The sequence below is a fragment of the Propithecus coquereli genome, unplaced genomic scaffold (assembly GCF_000956105.1).
Source record: "Propithecus coquereli isolate 6110/MARCELLA unplaced genomic scaffold, Pcoq_1.0 Scaffold135, whole genome shotgun sequence".
Classification (NCBI taxonomy): domain Eukaryota; kingdom Metazoa; phylum Chordata; class Mammalia; order Primates; family Indriidae; genus Propithecus; species Propithecus coquereli.
In genome coordinates, this window is record NW_012137747.1 from 1,140,532 (window position 1) to 1,159,277 (window position 18,746).

The following is an 18,746-nucleotide window of genomic DNA, read 5'->3' on the forward strand; positions in this document are numbered from 1 at the left end:
AACATCTTCATCTCTGGCGCTGGGCTCCTCTGCCCACAGTGACAGGTGGGCAGGTGACACTGGCACAAGGGAGCTTCAGGTTGCCGCCCGCCTTGTCACAGGGGAATGCGTGCCTGGACTGGTGTGTCTCCCAACCAAAGAGCCACCGGGGACACGACAGATTCCACAATCAAGCAGTGATTCGCACTCTCGCTCCCCCAAACTCCTCCCCCTCTTCCTTTCCAGGCACATAATGGATGTAAATATGAATGCTGTCAAAGAAAAGAATTATTGAGGTTTAAGTGAATCCTTAAGATAGCTCTAAAGTGAGCTCTTGACTGGAGCCTTTATCTCATTGACTCACTGAAATGGCTCTTTTTTTATCATACTATTTATGGCAACAGCCCTAACAGAGATAAATAGCCTGGAGACAATCACACACTTGCAAGAGCAAGGCACACAGAAGAGACTGGAAGGTTTCAAAGCCCCCCCCCAGACCCAGAGGCTCTTTAGCCGTCTTCCTCAGCCCTCTGCCTCCATCCTAGAGGCCGGCGCCTGGGCCTGGGGACTGGAGGTTGCTCAACTCTTCATTCCCCTGTCACCAAGGCAGGCTGCTGGGGACAGCTGGGAGGGTACTGCACGAAGGGCTGGTGACGATGAGAGTGGCCAGCCGAGGAGAGCCTCTGGGAGGCAGAGTGGGCGGGCGAGGAGCGTCCTGGCGGGCAGGGAGCATTCGCAGTCTAGGCCAGCCGTGGCTCGGTCATTCTAGTAGCCACAGCTGACCTCGACCAGGAGGACGACAGGGGTGGTCTGGGCAGCTAGGAGCCTTAGGCATCGCCCTTGGATCTGCAGGTGTTAGGACGAGTTAGGGAAAGCAGATGTCCTTGCTGTTGAATAAATGATAATCCCTGATCTGTAATTTTGGTGTGTTCTCCGTGGGAGAAGTGCCACGGGCACTGAAGCTGGGAGGGCAGAGAGGAGAGGAGCGGGGAGTAGGCGGTGTAGCTGGTGATCACTGCAGAGCCACAGGGCAAGTAGCCCAGGACTCCTTGCACAGAGCTGGTCGGGGGCTGTCAGGTTCTTTGGAGGAAGAAATTCTTTTGAGGAGAGAGCCTGCTGGCTGGCTGGTGAATCACCTCATTGGAGGGAACCCAAATTTACCCCCGTTTGCCAGTTCTGGGGTGCAACGTGGGTGGCATCAGCATAATTACCACTCGTCTGACCTAAATGGAGACTCACTGTCCAGGTTTTTCTAAAAGCATCTTTGCAAAACTTTTTGAGGAGTCTCTTACCTCTACAACCCAAGCAGGGTGCCCAGTATTCGTGGGCTCAAATCCAGTCCAGATTTTGCATCTGTGAGGCGCCAGCCTCTCTCCCTCCCTCCAGAGCCCTCCCAACACCTGCTGCAGAGGCTGGAAGCCAAGAGCTATTGTGCAGGACCCTGAACTCTGGCCCTCTGCCTCCGCCTCCACCCCAAACCCAGCACATTTCATGGAGATGCTTTGCTGGCTGGCACAGGGCCACAGAGTTTCCAACTCCATTGGGCAACAGAATTCCTAGCCAGCTCCTGCCTTTTTCTCTCCCTCTGGGGCTCTTCGAATTAGGAAGTTTAAGTATGATTTTGCATTTCTATTGAGCTGGTATTCAATGGCAGCGGATGAGGCCAGTTGGAGTGAGATGCGGGTTTCTTGGAATCATGAAATAATGAGGCCAGAAGGGTCTTCCCAAGAGTCCAGGGTCCATAATAATTATTTTGATTTGTGTAGCCTCGTCTGGGCTTCCTTGTCTCCAGTGCATTTATTATTTCATTTAGGCTTCACAAATTCACCTGTGAAACAGGCATTTTCCCTATTTGGCAATGGGGAAATGAAAGCCTGGAATTGTCAGTGGACCCTTCCAGGGTCACACAGCAGCTAGCCGGACTCCAAACCTTCCCACTCTGGTACACCACTGTCCGCAAGCTCTTGAACCTACTTCAGGCTCCACTGAGGAGGTTTTGGGGAAGCCGAGAGATTCTACAGCTTCCCTGTGAGTTCTCTCAATGACACGAAGATACAGGCATATCATTTCAGAGAAGCTGAGAGTGCAGAATTTGGGAGTAAAATGAAAGACGGAGAGGCAAAGGCACTGCATTCCGAAGGAAGGCCCGCCCGTGGCCTCCCTGCCTCTTCCTGCTCTCAACACTAGAGCCACGATTAGAATTCCTGCTCAGAAGAGGGCGGTTCCTCTCCCTGTGCAAACTGTGGTCACATCCCACCATCCCGGGAAAGTCCCTGGTCTTCTGCACGCCCAGCCCTTTTCCAGGACACCCCCAACTTACATGTTGTGCAGGGCACACCAGCCACAGTGAGGGTCCCCCGAGCTCAGGCACTCCCCACAAGTCGTGTACTGTTCACATGACTCCACGGGGACCCTGGTGACCTGGCAGAGAGAGAGGAAAGAGGGCACAGTGAGGTCAGGTGGTGACATCTCGCAGATGTGTATCAGACAGACCTACATCCACTCAAACTTACACTGCCACCTCCCCTAAAGAGGTGACATGGGGCAGGGCGGGGGGCAAATCAGTGGCCTGGAGGTTCTCATTTCTTTGCCCTCTTTGCGGAATGTGTTTCTTGAGTGGCAGGCCTGAGGCTTCTTGCCTTTGCCAGAGGTAGAAGCAAATCTGCCAATCTATTTCTGCCTGCCACGAACTTCCTCTCCAGAGCTGGGCAAGCCAGTGGCAAGTACTGAAAATGGTTAACTCTGTTGAAAGGCTATTGAGTGGCACAAACTCATCTCTGAAGAGCTTTCAGCTGGGCTTGGGCTGAGACATCCTGCCTGCACAGAAAACACTCAAAAAGGGAGAGGAGAAACTTTTCCCATCAAATAATATTCATAGTACGGCACAGGCTCTTTACAGCCAACCAAATATACCACCTGGATCCAATTATCCCATTCTCTGATGTCTGCATTCAGTTTCTCTAGTAAATCTCCCATTCTTTGAAAAGTCTGGCTAAATGGGCACATCCACAGAAAAGAGCTGCCTGGATGAATCTGTCTTGCCTGGAAAGCAGCACTCCGCGGATCAACACCCTGCCCCCCAGAGAGCGCAGCCCTTGCAAACGCCTCCTGGCTTTCTTGGCGGGGGGGCCCTGCGTGTTTGGGTATTACTCACCCCTACCTGCACAGGATGGGTGACAGTGAAGGCCAGGCAAGGGGGTTAGAGGACTGAAGTGTTCCATTTGGTATGTCCTAGGTGTCTGTCCCTGGCTGGGGCAGGAGGCCGCTGTGCTGCAAAAACATTTGCTGGGCTGGGAATGGGTTGTCACTTGTCAGGGTGCAGAGGTCCCCCACCTACCGGATGTGTGAGCTCAAGTGAAAACGCAACCTGTGGTCCGGCAGCACAGCGTTCTGCCTCTGGCAGGGGGACAAAGGATATGATGGAGACACCTTCACAGCATCCTCCTGAGAGGTTCCGGATGGATCCTAACACTGTTCGCTCAGCAAATGTTTATCAGATGGCGACCCTGCGGAGGCTCCGGTGCTACGCACTAGAGAAACGACAGCAGACAGCACACAGACTGTGCCCTCGCAGAGCCCCGCAGTCCAGCGGGAGTTGGTAATTACAAATCAAGAGTCGCTCTATCGTGCTGAGTTTTTGTTGCATGGGCTTGGCATGGGTGCTGGGGGCTTGGGAGCTTAGAGGAGAGGCGGCCGGGATAGCCTGTCAGGAGGAAGGGGCCAGGGGAATGAGGGCGAGTCTTGAAAGGTAAGAACGGGGCAGATGCAGAGACCTGGGAAGACGTGCAAAGCTGAGTCACGGGCAAGCTCAGAACACCTTGAGTGCAGGGCGTGCCTGGATGGGGTGGGGAGAGAGAAGAGCTTCTCGTTCCTCTGTTGGGTGTCCCCACCGTCCTTACCACACTATCACACTTACCATTCCACATAAGGCTTTTCTGTGAGTGACATGATGGGCTTTAAACCTCCCTGACTTCCCTTTAATAATAAAAACATGAAATGCGGGGAGATAAGTGTAAAATCCTGCAATTCAGTTTTAAAAAAACTGATACTCGAAGTGTAGGTTGCGGGATAGCTGGTTGGAAATAGCTCAAGCATAAGGATCTGAGGGTTTGGATTGACTCTAAGTCTGATATCACCGGACAGGGTGATGTGATAACTAAAGAAGCTAATTTGATCCTGGGCTACATAAATAGACACAGAGTGTCAGGGTCGAGAGAGGCGGCCTCATAGCAGGGAGTCCCGAGCTCAGGTCTCTGCAGCCTGCCCTCAGAGAGCTGCTGCTCAACCAGAGGGTGGCCGGGACGGGGTGGGACCCTGATGTGGATCTGAGGTACAGGGGAGGACCTGGGATGTTTGTTCAGCCCAAAGAAGAGGAGTCTCAGGGGAGTCACGGAGGCTGTTTCCCAGTGTTTGAAGGGCCACAGTGTGGCTGCAATAGAACTCAGGGGGAAAAGTTTCAGGAAAGCTCAACATAAGAAAGTCGGTGTTGTCCAAGAATGCAACAGCCTGGCTTCCCGAAGGAACGCCTGTCACTGGGGTGTATAAGCATAGTCAAGGTGACATTTGTCTGGGAGGCTGTAAAAGTGATCTCTGCCCTGAGAGGAGGGCTGCATTTGTCCCTTCTCATTCTGACATTCCTAGATTCTATTTCCCACCGTTTACCTAACTCCTCCCTGAGACTATTCAGGGTTGTTGTCCTATGTGAGTCTTCAGTTAAAAGATGACATCCAGCCATCACTATCACCAACTGATTTCACACGGCCTTACGGAGTAACCCTTGAACCCTGCCTCATGGCCTGCGATGCCCGCAAGAAGCACCTTGCCGACAGGTGCCTGCCGGGGGCCTTCCAGTGCGCCTCTCCCGGGCCTGGCGACTCTCAGCCCTTTGGGGTGTCGGGAACCCTAGCTGCCTGGTGGGCTTCCGCTGGACCCCTCCAAGCCACCCTCCGAGCCCTGAGAGCAGCAGTCCAGTGCCCGGCCTCCCTTTCTTGGATTTCGGGCTCCTTGTGAGTGATGTCTGCATCTGGCTGGGAATTAAAACAACTGTCTGCATTGCATTCGGCCCGTCTGTCAAAACACAGCCCGGCTCTCAGCAGCTGGGAAAGGGGGCCCTGAATGGGAGCAGTGTCTCCAGCAACAAAGCCCACTTTCACGCCAAGTGCCACGGAGATAGTGAAACCCTGTTCTTCTCCAAACATGAAACCAATAGCACAACTATTTTTCCTGTTTCCTGGGCCCTCCTGGTGGGATTTTTTTTTTTTTTTTTTAACGCACGGAGTTGAAGTGCAAAGTGAAACAGGAAACTGGAAACTTACAAGCAAGGGGGAGGGGCGTGGGAGGATCCTAAAACTTGAAATATTCTCTCCTCTAAGATCTAAAAGTCACGCACAGACCGGAGGAAAGAAATGTCCCAGTGACTGGGAGGAGACTCTCAAAGTCAGCTGTTCCCAGGGGCCTTCTCTGTCTCCTACAGTCATGTGCTTCCATCTCCATTCATCAACCAGCGTTCACTGATCGTGTCCTCCATGCAGGCCAGTGCTGGGCACTTCAGAATAAAAACACCAAGAGCATTCAAACACGGCTAGCACCTTCAAGTTGCAAACAGACTTGCAATAAAAGCAAGAAAGTGGTACGTGTTCTAAGAGAGATATTCAGAGAGGACTGAGGGAATTGAGAGCAAAGAGAAAACACTTCTGTGTCTGTGCTGTCCGGGACAATAGCCACTAGCCCCATGTGGCTACGGAGCACTTGAAATGTAGCTGCTCAGTCGGAATTGGGATGTAACATAAGTATGCAATACACACTGGGTTTTGAAGATTTAGTAGGGAAAAGGAAAAAAAGGAAAATATCACATGAATACTTTTTTTTATTGGCCTGTTGAAAAGATAAAATTTTGCATATATTGGATTAAATAAAATGTATTATTAATTTCACCTGTTTCTTCTTCCTTTTTGAAATGTGGCTGCTGGGAAAGTTAAAATTACACATGTCGCTCACGGTTGTGGCTCAAATTTTACTTCTATCGGACAGTGCTGCCCTAGATGGAGCGTGCATGGCAGGTGTCTGGGCCTTACAAGACGAAAAATATTTATAAAGACGGAGCAGTCCAGGTGGGATGAACACACAAGCAGACATAGGAAAGAGACTTTCTCCAGACACCTTGCGTGAGGGCAAGGGAGCGACGGTGCAAGTCTGGAAAGACGGGTGTGTGTGACCTTGGGAAGGGCTGTGAAGACCACAGAGCTGGAACACGTGATGTCTCTGAGCTTTGTAGGCTGTTCCTCCTTGGCCAAGAGAAAAGTCCTTCAAAAGGTGGCCCTGTGACTCTCAAGGAGCAGTGGCTTTTGACATACAGTCCTCGAACCAGCACCGTTGGTGTCACCTTTGAGATTATTAAATCTGAAAATCCAGGTCCACTAAGTCAGAAATGCTGGAGATGGGGCCCAGGAAATGGCTTTTCACAAAGCTCCGGCTGATTCTTATGCATGCTGAAGTTTGAGAACCGCTAATACAGATGATCTCAGGTCCCTAGGGAAGTCTTTGGAAAAGCCAGGCCCTGGGGCCAGGAAGAAACAGAATAAAACTCTGCCTTGGGGCTATGGAAGGAATTAAGAGCAATTTTGGGCGTCTGGGGAGGGAGGAGTAACAGTACTCTGGGGACTTACTTTATGCCCAGGGAGAGATTGGTTCTAATGATTCTGAGTCCATGAAGTCCATGAAGGACCAAGTTCAAACCTCCGAGTCAGGCAGGGGCCACTTTGCCGTGCACCCCCAGGTGGCAGTCGGGTACTTGCTCCAGGACTAGGTGGGGCGGGCGCTGTCTCCAGAAACTCAAGAAGGAAAGGGAGCTTTCTCCTGGACAGTGTCCACCGCATCAGGCGGTGCTTTGTCAGGGCTGACTCAGGGTTTAATGGGACACTCTAGGATGCTCTAATTAGTGTTTGTTTATTATTATTGCGTTTTAATTATGCCGGCGGCTCCCTCCCCCACTCCGCTCTGAGTGCTGGGATCTGAGGGTGGGCGGGCTGGCAGGCGACAGGGATCACACAACAGGAGGACGCCCTCTCCTGCCCTCTCCGCGGCTTCCTCCCTGGGACTGCGGTGCAGCTTCAGACTGGATTCCACCCTCACGCTCCACATTCTTTGCTGCTTGATCTTATGTCTTGTAATTACGCCTCTAATGAATATAACTGTCCTATTAAGTCATTTACTTAAGAAATACTCTTAATTAAAGGTGACTCACACTGTGTTCTTGGCTCCGCTGGCCCCGGGGCCCCGCGCCTCTGGTGCCTTCCTCGCCTGATTCAGTGGGTTGGAGATGCACGTGGGAAGGGCTTGGCAGGGGAGAGCAGAGTGGGGGGCGGTTTCTCTCCCCCCAACACTCTCTCAATTCAGCATCTGGGTAGCCCACAGCGGGTGAGGCCCAGTACAACCAGAAACATTATCAGATTGTTAGAACATTGGTGGGGACAAGTCCCCCAGAGGGAAGCTGTTGGATCCAGCCTCATTTCCTAAAGAACTTGAAGAACATGGGAGACCCGTAGGATGTGGGCCAACCAGGGTGAGGCCCTGGCAGTGACTGTCGTCCTGGACGGAGGCCCTGGACAGCTACGATCATCAGGTGCAAACACGTCACGCTTCAGATGGAAGCTTCCCCAGTGGTGGACATAGGAACAAGCCCCCTTTGCTGTGTGAGTCTCGAGACAGAAAATCAATGTACATCACTGCCACCTGTGTGGACACCTGGAAGGAGCTACATGGTTCTGATCACCTGGGGAGGCTCTTCCAGAGAAACACGCAAGTCGAAAGCAGAAAAACCCATCCAATTCTGACAGTGGATTGTGCCCAAGTCCCATTCAGTCTGGAAACATTTACTGAGCACTTATACTGTGCTCAGCCTTCTGTTAGGCATTGGGGGTACATTTTCTGCCCTCCTGGAGCCCATGGTTTGGTTGAGAACAAAACCAAGGAGACAGATAATCTCAATATGGTAGGGCAGATACCACAATAGAGGTAGAACAAGAGAGTCCTGGCTCAGAGGACACAGAGTAGCGCTCACCTTGGGGGCTGAGCATTCAAGAGGCCTGCAGGACTCCTTTGCAACCGTGCAAGAGGGAGACATAGAGGGAGGGAGGGGACAAGGGAAAGCTGTTCCCCAGGCTAATGGAGCTCCTCGGAGACTGAGCATTTAATCCCCTGCTTCCCTGGAATCTGCCCTCTCCCCTGCCAGATGGTACACCTGTCCCCACACGTGTCCCCTGCTCCTGACACAAGGGAAGAAACAGAGGCCTGCTCAGTGGCCGGGAGTCAGGTGGCAGGGGTGGGAGGTGGCACAAACACCCAGCTGGAGCACACAGTTGGCCTCATCAACAGCCTCCTGGTCCCCAGGGCCCAGACAAAGTGCGTAGCAGCTGAGGCTGCTACCAGCCCACCCTCTCACCCCTTCAGCTTTGTAGGGTCTAAGATACACTTTCTCCTCTTTCCTCCCAATCCAAACCTGCTTTCAGGAAAAGACCTGACACTCACTGCCACCACACACAGCTGATGGCAGATTGAAGAGAGGCCCCATCAGGGCTGCCATGTGGACGGAGATCAATAATACAATCACAGCAACACTAGGAGAGGGTTTTAGCATTTTTGAAATGCTTTCACACACATTATCTCATTTGATCTACACAACTCCCTAGAGAGGAAGAGAGGACAGGTATTGTTATGTGCTGTGATTTCCATTTGATCCACAAGGAAATAAAGGCCCCCAAAGGGCTGGCTTAACTCTTCCCTGGCAGGAAGCCGAGAAGCGGTCTGCTAGAGGAGGACCCTCTGTGGCCCGAGGTGGGGCCGTGTACTCTTCTCAGACACACCGTAAGGGTAAGGGCTCTGTTTGAGGGATGGAGAGGGAGGAGGTGGCTCAGGAGTCTGTTCCAAGAGAGAGAGGCTGAGGCCAGATCCCAGGCAAGACCAGAGTGGGTGCAGGAGGCTTGAAGCAACCTGAAGGCAGGTGAGGCTTGACTTCTCTGCACCCCACAGCTCCTGGTCCCCAACACCTGTTCATTGATGGAATGGATGGGCGGGTGGAGTTTTTCTTCTTCGCTGGCTTACACCAAATCTTATCAGTACTGGGGCAAATGGGTGCAATCAGCATAGAAAGGCTTATGGATTTTCTGCCTGATGGTGGCCAAGATTCAGATCCTCACAGGGAGAGAAATGTAAGCCGATGGCTGGGGAGGCCTAGTCCAGTCCCCAGCCCTGGCCTGACTCTCTCAGGCACGGAGGCCAAAGTGGACCCTCTGTGGGGTTGTGCAGAGGGCCAGGCCCTCTCTAGCTCCTGAAGTGCCTTGTGCTGCAACCCCTCATCCCTTTTGGTTCAGCAAGTCTCCATGGAAAAACACCCACACCCTCTCTCCGTCCTTCAGAGGGAAAGAGGTGATGTCTACCGCATGCTTGAAGCAACACCTTAATCTAAATCTCCCCTGCTGGGAGCGGGTGAGGGTGAAGGGTGCAGAGGCAATGACAAGATCATGTCCCCTTGGATCTGCTCCCAGGGGCCTGATGGGCACTGAGGCATCCTGATGGCTGGCACCACTTTGCCCTGAGTTGGACACTTGACTAAGCTTGTCAAACAGAATGAAGCAGCAGGAACAATAGTAATAATAGCTACTATTTATCCAGCATCTACTGCATGCCAGGTACTTTACATATATTATCTCATTTAATCCTTAGACCGACCTTGCGAGGGAGGTAATCTTAGTCCTTTTTTGCATGTTAGAAAACTGAGTCTCAGGTTAGGTAACCTGCCCAAGGTCGCAGGTGGGTAGCAGAGAGAGAATGGGAGTCCAGGTTTGTCTGGTTCCCACGCTGAAGCAGTGGGGTCGAGGCAGAGCCAAGGACTAAAGAGAAAAGGTTCCAAAAGCTGGATGACAGAGCTTTTCTTCTTCCTAGAAAGAACGTCTTTCTGCTTCCCAGGCAAGCTGTGGGCCGCTGCAGTTTCGTTCACCCAGCTGACCACGGCATGTCTCTTAGCTCGCTTTACTCTCCTCTGCTTTCCAACAATGACGCAGCTGGTGCATCAGGAGCCAGACGGCAAAAGAGGCTACACCAGAGGGTGAGGAGGGAGATAGGCTGGGGAGGGTGGAGGATCCCCTGCTAAATTTATTTTTAAGCTGACATTGGACCAGAGCAATGACAGAAGAGGCTGTGAGCAGTTTCCACCTGAGCCTCTGATGGTGTGTCACTGAGCCCCCTGTTAGGACAGCTTGGGTAGGGGAGGGTGGCAGGGGCTTCTGTCCTGGTCTCCCCAGTTATTGGCTACGTGGCCCTGGGCACTCAGCTATGCTTCAAGCCCCCACTTCCCTATCATTAAAATGAAGACAGCAATACCCATCCCCCCTATCTCAGGGGTATATCAGGGAGCAGAGTATTTCTGAGCCCAGGTTTTTGGCTTAGGTCTTTCCTAGGAATCAGCTTCCCAGCAATTCACGTGAGGAACTCATTATCGTTTGTTCCCAGTGCTAGATCCATTTCCTTAAAAATCAATAGTCGTGCATCCAGATCCCCTTGAATCCTCATAACGTAAACACCCACCCAGGCTCCTGTCCATCCTCTCAGCTGTGAAAGTCATGTGATCAACACCATTATAAAAAAAGGAGGCACAAAACCCCAGAAAACCAGCTGGAGGTTCCGCAGCCTGTGATTTCAACTAAAGCAACATGCAACCTTCCGACCAGAAGCTAACCCCAGGGCTGTCTCCTAAGCACTCCTGACTATCTGAAGACCTGAGGGTGGAGTAGAGTTCAAAGAGAAAATCTATTTTTAATGACTTGGGGGAGAAGAGTGGAGTGGCTGAGTAATTCGGAGTAATTAAAGCTATCCATCACTCAGAGAGAGGACTCCAAAGTTGGTTGAACTTTTCAATAACATTTTTTTCTCCTTATTCATAAAAGCCCAGCAGAGGTCCTGCAGCAGTCAAAAGGGAGAGGACAATGGGAGAAGAAACTTCTGGCCCCAAACAGTGGAATTTCACCTCTGGATGAGCGCTGGGGCAGTGGCCCCTCCTGCAGCCTGTTTTCCAGTAGAGGCCGCGTTTTGTCCTGGCTAACAAGGCGGACTTGAGGGGACAGTCCTGTTTCAGAACCAGCTCCTATGCACCAGCCACATGACAGTAAGTGGTGAGACCTCCTTGAGCTTCACCTTCCTCCTCTGTAAAATGGTGATAATAATGCTATCAATTTCACAAGGTTGTTTTTGAGGCTTATGTGACATCTTCACACAACTGGTGCTCAACAGTGGCAGTTGTCAAGCTCATTCTCTAGATGCAGACCCCACCGAAGGTGGCAGTGTTTGCATGGGAATGCTGCAAGGGGCCCCTGGCCAGGCTGTGCACTCCTGTGTCGGGTGACCTTGAACAAGACACCTAGCCTCTTTGGGCTGAGACTGCTCTTCTATTACATGGGGAGAATTATGTCTGCCATTTGCATGAAGAGCAATACAGCCCCTCCAACTATTGTCCTTATTAGTGACATAATCCCAATGTTGTAAATGTGCTAAAACCCAGGATCCTTGGCTGAAAGAAGTCAAACTAAGCCTCGTTCCCTAAGGATGAAGGTAAAATGTGGGTAAGGTAAAACTACAAAGAGGGTAGGAAACCAAATGGGTGAAGCAGATATCCCAAACGCCACCATATTTTCTGAGACAGGACTCCGGTGCCAGGTATACAAGGGAGGTGGAAGCAGGGCCCTTTCTAGTTCTGGTTTTTGGAAGGATCTACAAAGAAGCAGAGATGCTGATACTATGTTGTCTCCATGACAACGGTGGATTTATTCAGTTAGGGAAAGCGGGTGGGATAGGAAATGGGGGATGAAAAGGATTTGGGAAATAGGGCTAAGAAATAACCAAAACAGATCCCCCACCTGGGAACCATATGCCTGGGTTTAGCGAGGTCCCACAAAGCTCCTTACAGGGCCAACATCGACTCGCCTACCCCAGGAGGGGAAGGTGATGATGACGAGGGGCTGGAGTGAAGGCCTGGATGCCCCCCACCCAGCCATCCCCACGGATTCATTCCACACTGGTGATTTGCCCAGACCTGGTTCCGATGACGCCATTCTGCACGCAGAGCCTGGGTCTAGCCTTACCACCGGGCGCTGGACTTTACCTAAGAGCCTCTGCCTAAAGGCCCTGGTCTCTGGGCCTTGCCCATTTGATTTCTGATTCCCCTGTCTTCTAGCTCCCAAGAGAGCATGAGAGGAGGGGTTCAGAGCTCCTGTCAATCCCAAATTCTCTTTTGAATTTGGAAGCATGGTAAGGCTTGGGAGATGAGCTTTGGGGTGGAAATCCTCAAGGGAAGGAGCCCAGGAAGAGGCTGATCAGAGATCTGGGGTTAGAACATCTTTGCTGTTGTCTGAGCAGAAGGTTAAAGCTAACTTTAGCATTGTTTCCGATAAGGACTCAGGGAATTTATGTTTGGGGAATCCTTTATAACAGGGAAAGTAGGGTCATTAGGATGTCACCGCTCCTGAAAAAGACCATAAAAAATAGCTCCCTTTGGCAAAGTTCCTGGCATTGCCTCCCAGCCAAGCTCTGGTTTCTGTCCTTTGGTCCCCAGCTGTACCTCCTGCTCTGGTCTTGGCAGCCATGGCCATTGGTACATATTTGTAGGTTCTCAGGGACTCCTTGTTTACTAATCTTCCATCCTAATACTTCCCCAGGAATTTGCTTCCTGAGTTATGAAGGGACCCAAGGTTGATGTTCGAGGTCATCTTTATACAGGGAGAACAATCCCACCAAATGGTATATAAGATGGAATCAGATTTGGCCGTGCCCCACTGCCCAGGGCCTTCTATTTATTATGGTGGGGTTTTGGGAGAAGTTTTCAATTAGCAATAATTACACCTTGGGTAAAGGCTATGAAACTCATTGGCTATGAAACTGCCACGTCGCTAAGCTACCCAAGGCCTTCTATACCAGACCCGGGTCAACAGCTGTGCACCTAACAGAGAACGGAGCCAGCTCAGCCCCACCCATGGGTGCTGGATCTGAGACGCCTCCACCTCTCAGCCTCAGCTGTTGTGTAATTCTGAATAGGCAGGAAGCCACTGGAGCCTCACCTTGTAAAACACAATTTTGGTTTTCAGTGAACACCGCGGAGTGCATCTTCTCAACCGTCTCTCGGCTTTCCTTTCTAATCATGTGAGACGTGGGTTTCTTGTCCTGACACATCAGATCTCCTGACAATATTCTCTCTGACTTTTCTGGGGATGTTAAGTGACTAGTTCCCTTGGGCAGGACTACAGAGCAGTTTCTTGTACCTCACAGCTCCCCAAGACAAATTAAGTGACCAGATGAGAGAGAGAGAGAGAGAGAGAGATGGAGGATAAGAATATGTGTTAAATCTCTGGGGAAAAAAAAGAGTCTCCTATACTTTCATTGAAACCTTTTAATTTCCTTTCTGTCTAGAGCTCATATGTTCATTCATTTAACCCTGGTGAGGTGATGATATGAGAGACAGGGGGGCTCCCATGCTTGGCTGGGTCCTGTGCCTCTGTGCTGCCTTGGGAACGTTTACAGAATGGTCAGCTGGACAACGACCACTCCACAGAGGCGTCAATGACCACGTGGCCTCGGCCTGGCCTTGTGAATCGACATTCATGTATATTTGGTTTATAACCGAGAAGGCCTGCATATAGTTGAAATACACTTGGTATTGATAATGTTTTCATTTTCTTGTTTACTCATTCATTCACTCAATCATTAATCCATCCAGACTAGGTATCAAGTCTTGTACTGTGGGTTAGTCGTGGTCTTAAAGTGCCCTTCAGAAGCACACCCTCTGGGCAGGGAAAATGTCATACGAGAGGTTCCAAGCTGGGAGGATTACTTCTGGCTGAAAGGACCAGGAAGGTGTCATCCATTTGTGACAAGCCTTGAAAACATGGACATATTCTAGTGGGCAGGAACGGAGGAAGGGCACGAGGAGAGAACAGCATGGATGAAGCACAGACACGAGGAGGTTGGGAGAATTCCAGTAACGGGCAATTCCGAGGGCAAAGGGAGCGGAGAGGAAAAGCGATTCGAAGATAGAAAAAGTGATCTGTGGAAGGCCAGGGGAGTGGGACCGGGATGGAGAGGAGGAAAAATAGAAGCTTTGCATTTCTTCTTTCAGGACGTGTCCCAGTCTATCCCTGGCCCACATCCTCACAGCAGGACGGTGGCCGATGGCTTCCTCAGTTTCCCTTCGATTCTTTCCATGCTAGATGTGCTCTGCACACCCTCCTTTTCCCTTCCTTCAAGGAGGCTGAAGGTGCAGTGGTTGAGGGCATGGATCTAAGAGTCGGACTAGGCTAGGTCCGCATCTCAGCCCTTCTGCTCACGAGCTGTGTGGCCTTCAGTTACTGATCCGTAAACTGGCCGTGACAGTAATCGCACATCCTTATATAAAACTTATCTGCAGATGAGGAACAAACTGAGGCACAGAGAGGCTTAGTGAATTTGTTTAAAGTCATTTTGCCAGTAAGTGGTAGAGCAGGGACCTGAACCACGCAGGCTGGCCACAGAGCCCACGTTCTTACCTTCTATGCTATGCTGCCTCTTAGGTATGAAGGATGGTGCAGGTTAAAGAATACTGAGCCCAGAGCCTTGCTGATAGTTGATAGTTATTATTAATAAATATGTATTAAACACCTGCTATATATTCTGTGTAGATATTAAGCTCAAAGAATGAACAGACACAGCCTTGATCCCAAAGTACTCATAACGTGTCAGGAAGACAGACAAACCTCCCAAATTATAATGAAGTATTAGTGCTATGATTGAGATGTGGTAAAGCTACAGGAACAAAGAGGAAGTGCAAATCAGGGAAGGCTTCCAAGAGGCAGTGTTTTTTATTGATCTCAGCTAAAAAAAAAAAAAAAATTCAAAACAACAAGAAAACATTGTCCCTTGGATAAAGTGTATAGTCCAAACACGCCAGCCCGATGCTTCAGCCTTTTAAACTCTGCTCCCCTCCTGGGCTGACATTTCCACTCCTGACTTCTTTGGCCAGCACGAACCCCCTCCTGCCGGGCTGGCCTCCTCACGTGCTCGGTGCAGTCCTGCCTGAACGCCTTTGCTCACACATTCCCACTAACCGGAATGTCCTCCCCTGTCCTGTTCGTGTGCAAATCCCTGGCCTTTCTGTCCTCCAGGAAGCCGTCTATCACTAACCTGTCACCTCTGTCTCTGAATTTGGAATCCGACTGCTTGCCCTATTGGCACGACTCTAATGCACTTTTTACATCCTTCTTAGGTATGTGTCTTTTTAGATTACTCAGGGCTCTGCTTTTTATTTCTTCTCATGAGATATCCCTGTATGTTCCCACTTTGGTTTCTTACACAAAATAGGTCTATAAATACCTGCTGAGAAGCTAATCATACTTGCCCAATGATCCAGGTTTTATTTTAAGCTACTTAAGGGAATGCACTAGGCTAAGGTTCTCTAGGTGTGGCTGACGCCCCCTGGCATTCTGCTAGGATCCATTAGGTAACTAGGTAACTTGAGGTTTGGTTTGTTTTTTTTTTTTAAATAGATTTAATGTTTATAACATGGCAGAGGCTCATGGTGTCACGAGAAGGAAATAACTGTTGAGGTCAGAGAACCTGGCTGAGCCTCAGTACATAGTCAACTGGGCTGGACAAGTCACTTAACCCCTCTGAACCTCAGTTTTCACATTTGTAAATATTGCTGGATGTTAAAATTAAAGTGCCCACCAAAGCACCGTGATGCAATAATGCTGCATTCTAAAGTAAGATGGCAAACGAGCATGCAATTTTTCAGAGTAAGTTCTCAAGACTCAGGTTCTGACCCTTACCCTGGGTCCCCTGGCCCAAACAATGAAATTAAAGGGTTGAAGGAATGAAAAAGAAGAGATTTTATGAGCTTTTTGGAGGAAGCCCTTGGAATGCTGTAACCTAGCCACCCTTCAATAGGACCACTTGGAGGTGGGCAGGAAAATGCATAAGGCAGGAAATTCAGAGGGTAGGCTGGTGAGCTCTCAGGGGGCAGAGTGAAGACAGGGACTTGGGAAGTCACTGGTCCCCGACCCTTACTCCAACCTCTCACGGCAGTGGGCTGAGGATGTGCAAGCGCTTCGCTTGCAGCAGATGTGGACACCCTAGGAGGGAGAGCATTTTACAACCTGTTCTAGAAGACTCCCTGGAGGTGATGGTGGAACCTCACTGTGAGCATCCGTATGGAGGGATCTTCTAGAAAATCAGGACTGAGGGGAGAGGGGCCAGTGAAGAGGAAGCACCACCCACTTGATGGGCGCTGCGGCCTGAGAAGCCCGACAGGGAGGTGTCGAAAGGCCCAGGAAGGACCCAGCCCTGAAAGAGTCAGAAACATCCACCAGGCCTGAGAGCAGGAGGCTGCCTGTTGGTGACGACTCCAGTTCAAGTGAGAAGGAACCTCTCTGACCCCTCCCTCCTGCAAAGCAGCTCCAGCTGGGGGAAGGTAAGTGAGAAGGAGAAAGAAGAAGTCCGTGGAAAGTGTGCAGCAGGGCCTGGCAAGGGGAGGAAAAAATATCTGAGCTTCAGACAAGTCCAGAGTTGTCTGGAACTGGACATTATAATTCTGAATTGAGACTGCGTTTGAGACTTCAAATGACCAGAGGACTTTATCGTCCAAGAGCGAGCCGAGAAGCTATGCAGCCTGCTTGAGCCCCAGCGAGAAACATTCGGAAGGGGTAACGGGAGACGGCAGAAAGCTGCCTTGGGACGGTCCCCCCAGCGTGCGGGTTGCTAGTGACCGCTGCTCCTCACTGGCATATTGTCTTGAGGGTCACAAGAAGCGAGAGTCACAACAGGGCATTGTTCAGTGTCAGGCTTATCGTACAAGCGCAGGGGATCATTGCTGTTACTCCTGGGTACGGATTGATAACTTACTGATAAAATGGCCTTTTAAAAAAGGAAACCCTGGGTGCCAACTCTCAGCTGGTTCAGCAGACTGTACTTCCTGAAATGCTGGTGTCCTTCCAGGGAGTGACTAGGTCACACGATCTCTTTTTCAGCTACAGTGGCTCATGGGTCAGAAGAAGGTGAGAACTGCCTCCCAGGCCAGTGTCTTGCCCCATTTGCCTCCATGTTCCTGGAGACGCGAGTGTGGTCGATAAATAAGACATCGGAAGGTGTGACCGATACATATGACGCCTGAAGATGGTCGGATGGAGACCGGGCTGCGGGGAGGAGCTGGCTCCCGGCTAGGGCCCCTCTGGGTTCTCCCGCCTTCACCACCAGGGTCTGACCCTGCCTGAGCAGTCAGTGGGGATTAGAGTTCTGCAGCCTCCCCTGCCTAGAGCGACTGCTCAGATCTTCACCTTCCTTGCTGCTTTGTTTTCCTGATCTCCTTCCACGGTTGCTGCAAATGTAACCAATGTCATGGGGCCACTGGGGGCCACAAGGGGTGGGGGGTATCTTGGGGGAGATAGAAGAGAGACATGATTTTTTTCTTTTTCTTTTTTTTTTTAAAAAACAGGTGCTTAGAAAATTAATTAGAGCAAATAATCACTGAGTTGTCTGAGTGTCTATTTTATTTGGTGCATGCCGGGTCTGGTGGAAAAAAAGCGGAATTTTAAATAATTTTGGAGTTCTAACTGATGTAATTAGGTGCTCAGTGAACACTTAGCATCGAGCTGTGCTTATTAAAATTACTGTTTTAATCAGAACATTGCTGGAGAATCATTAATAATACAATGGCTTGATTCCCTGGAACTCTAATTAGACCTGGACTTTTAACCACCTGAGCGTAATCTGGCTCCGTCTGGATACGCACCGCGGGTGATGCATTATCATCCCAGGGCACGTGGGGATGGCGCGTCAATGCTGCTATTTAGTGACTGCCTGAATGCCGTATTTTGGAGCAAGAGAGTGTGCTGTGGAGACCCAGGGGTACCGAGGCTGAAAGGTGGAAATGGAGGAGGTTGGCCAGGGCGTCGGGGTTGGAGGTCGTCGGGCAGAAGTGGCAGGAGATGCCTGCTTTGCTGCTGCTGGCCAGACGTGCCTTAGACACCGTTCTGCAGGGGACACCCAAGCCACGTAGCACGGACTCGGCTAACGGCCCTTTCCCCAGACGCTCCGCCTTCGCACAGGCCTACGCCTCATCCGAACCAAACACCCTCCAGGGAGGGGTGCAGCTCGTCCCCGCTAAGCCACTGCACATGAGAAGCCTCATTGATCCTTCACTAAGCGATAACGAAAGATTCATCTGGTGAAGGGCTGGGGCCACTTCTTAATTTTCCTGTCCAGCACTTTGTGTCGCCACAGAGAGAGACCACGAGATTGACTGAGTCTCTCCAGAACTTTCTAATCCTTTAGGGACACCTTGCAGGTAATGAGGTCCAGAGCTGGAGAGAGGTGAGTGGATGTATTGTGAGCCCCGAGACACCCGCCGAGCTGGTGTGTGGGGAGAGAGGTATTTGGGGAGAGGGGTCACTGGCCCAGCTCCTGGCTCTGGGCACTGAGCTCTGGTGTCTCTGCACCTTCAGCTGGTGAGTCAGTGTCAACACTGACCGCGCCCCCACCGGGGCAGGGTCCTCTGACGGAAGTCCCCACCAGGGTGGCCGAAAGCAAAGGAAATGGAAACACGCTCTCTGCCCTCCTAGAGCTTGCTAACTAGTCGGAAGGACATAACAAAGATGTGAAAAAAAGATTTAGGACACTTAAAAGGCAGATACTGAGATGTGAAAATTAAGCTGAAGCCAGACAAGGGCATGTGGAGTTAAATGGTGATCAGAGTGGGG

The 18,746-nt window shown here is 50.8% G+C and overlaps 1 protein-coding gene across 1 annotated transcript in view; it reads right to left on the minus strand.

Annotated features, from left to right (window-relative positions):
* Positions 1-18,746, minus strand: part of PLXNA2 (plexin A2) — a 207,309-nt gene that overhangs the window by 70,299 nt on the left and 118,264 nt on the right. The window contains exon 5 of the mRNA XM_012638836.1: positions 2,300-2,400. Within this exon, the coding sequence (XP_012494290.1) occupies positions 2,300-2,400 (101 nt within the window). The remainder of the gene's footprint in view (positions 1-2,299; positions 2,401-18,746) is intronic.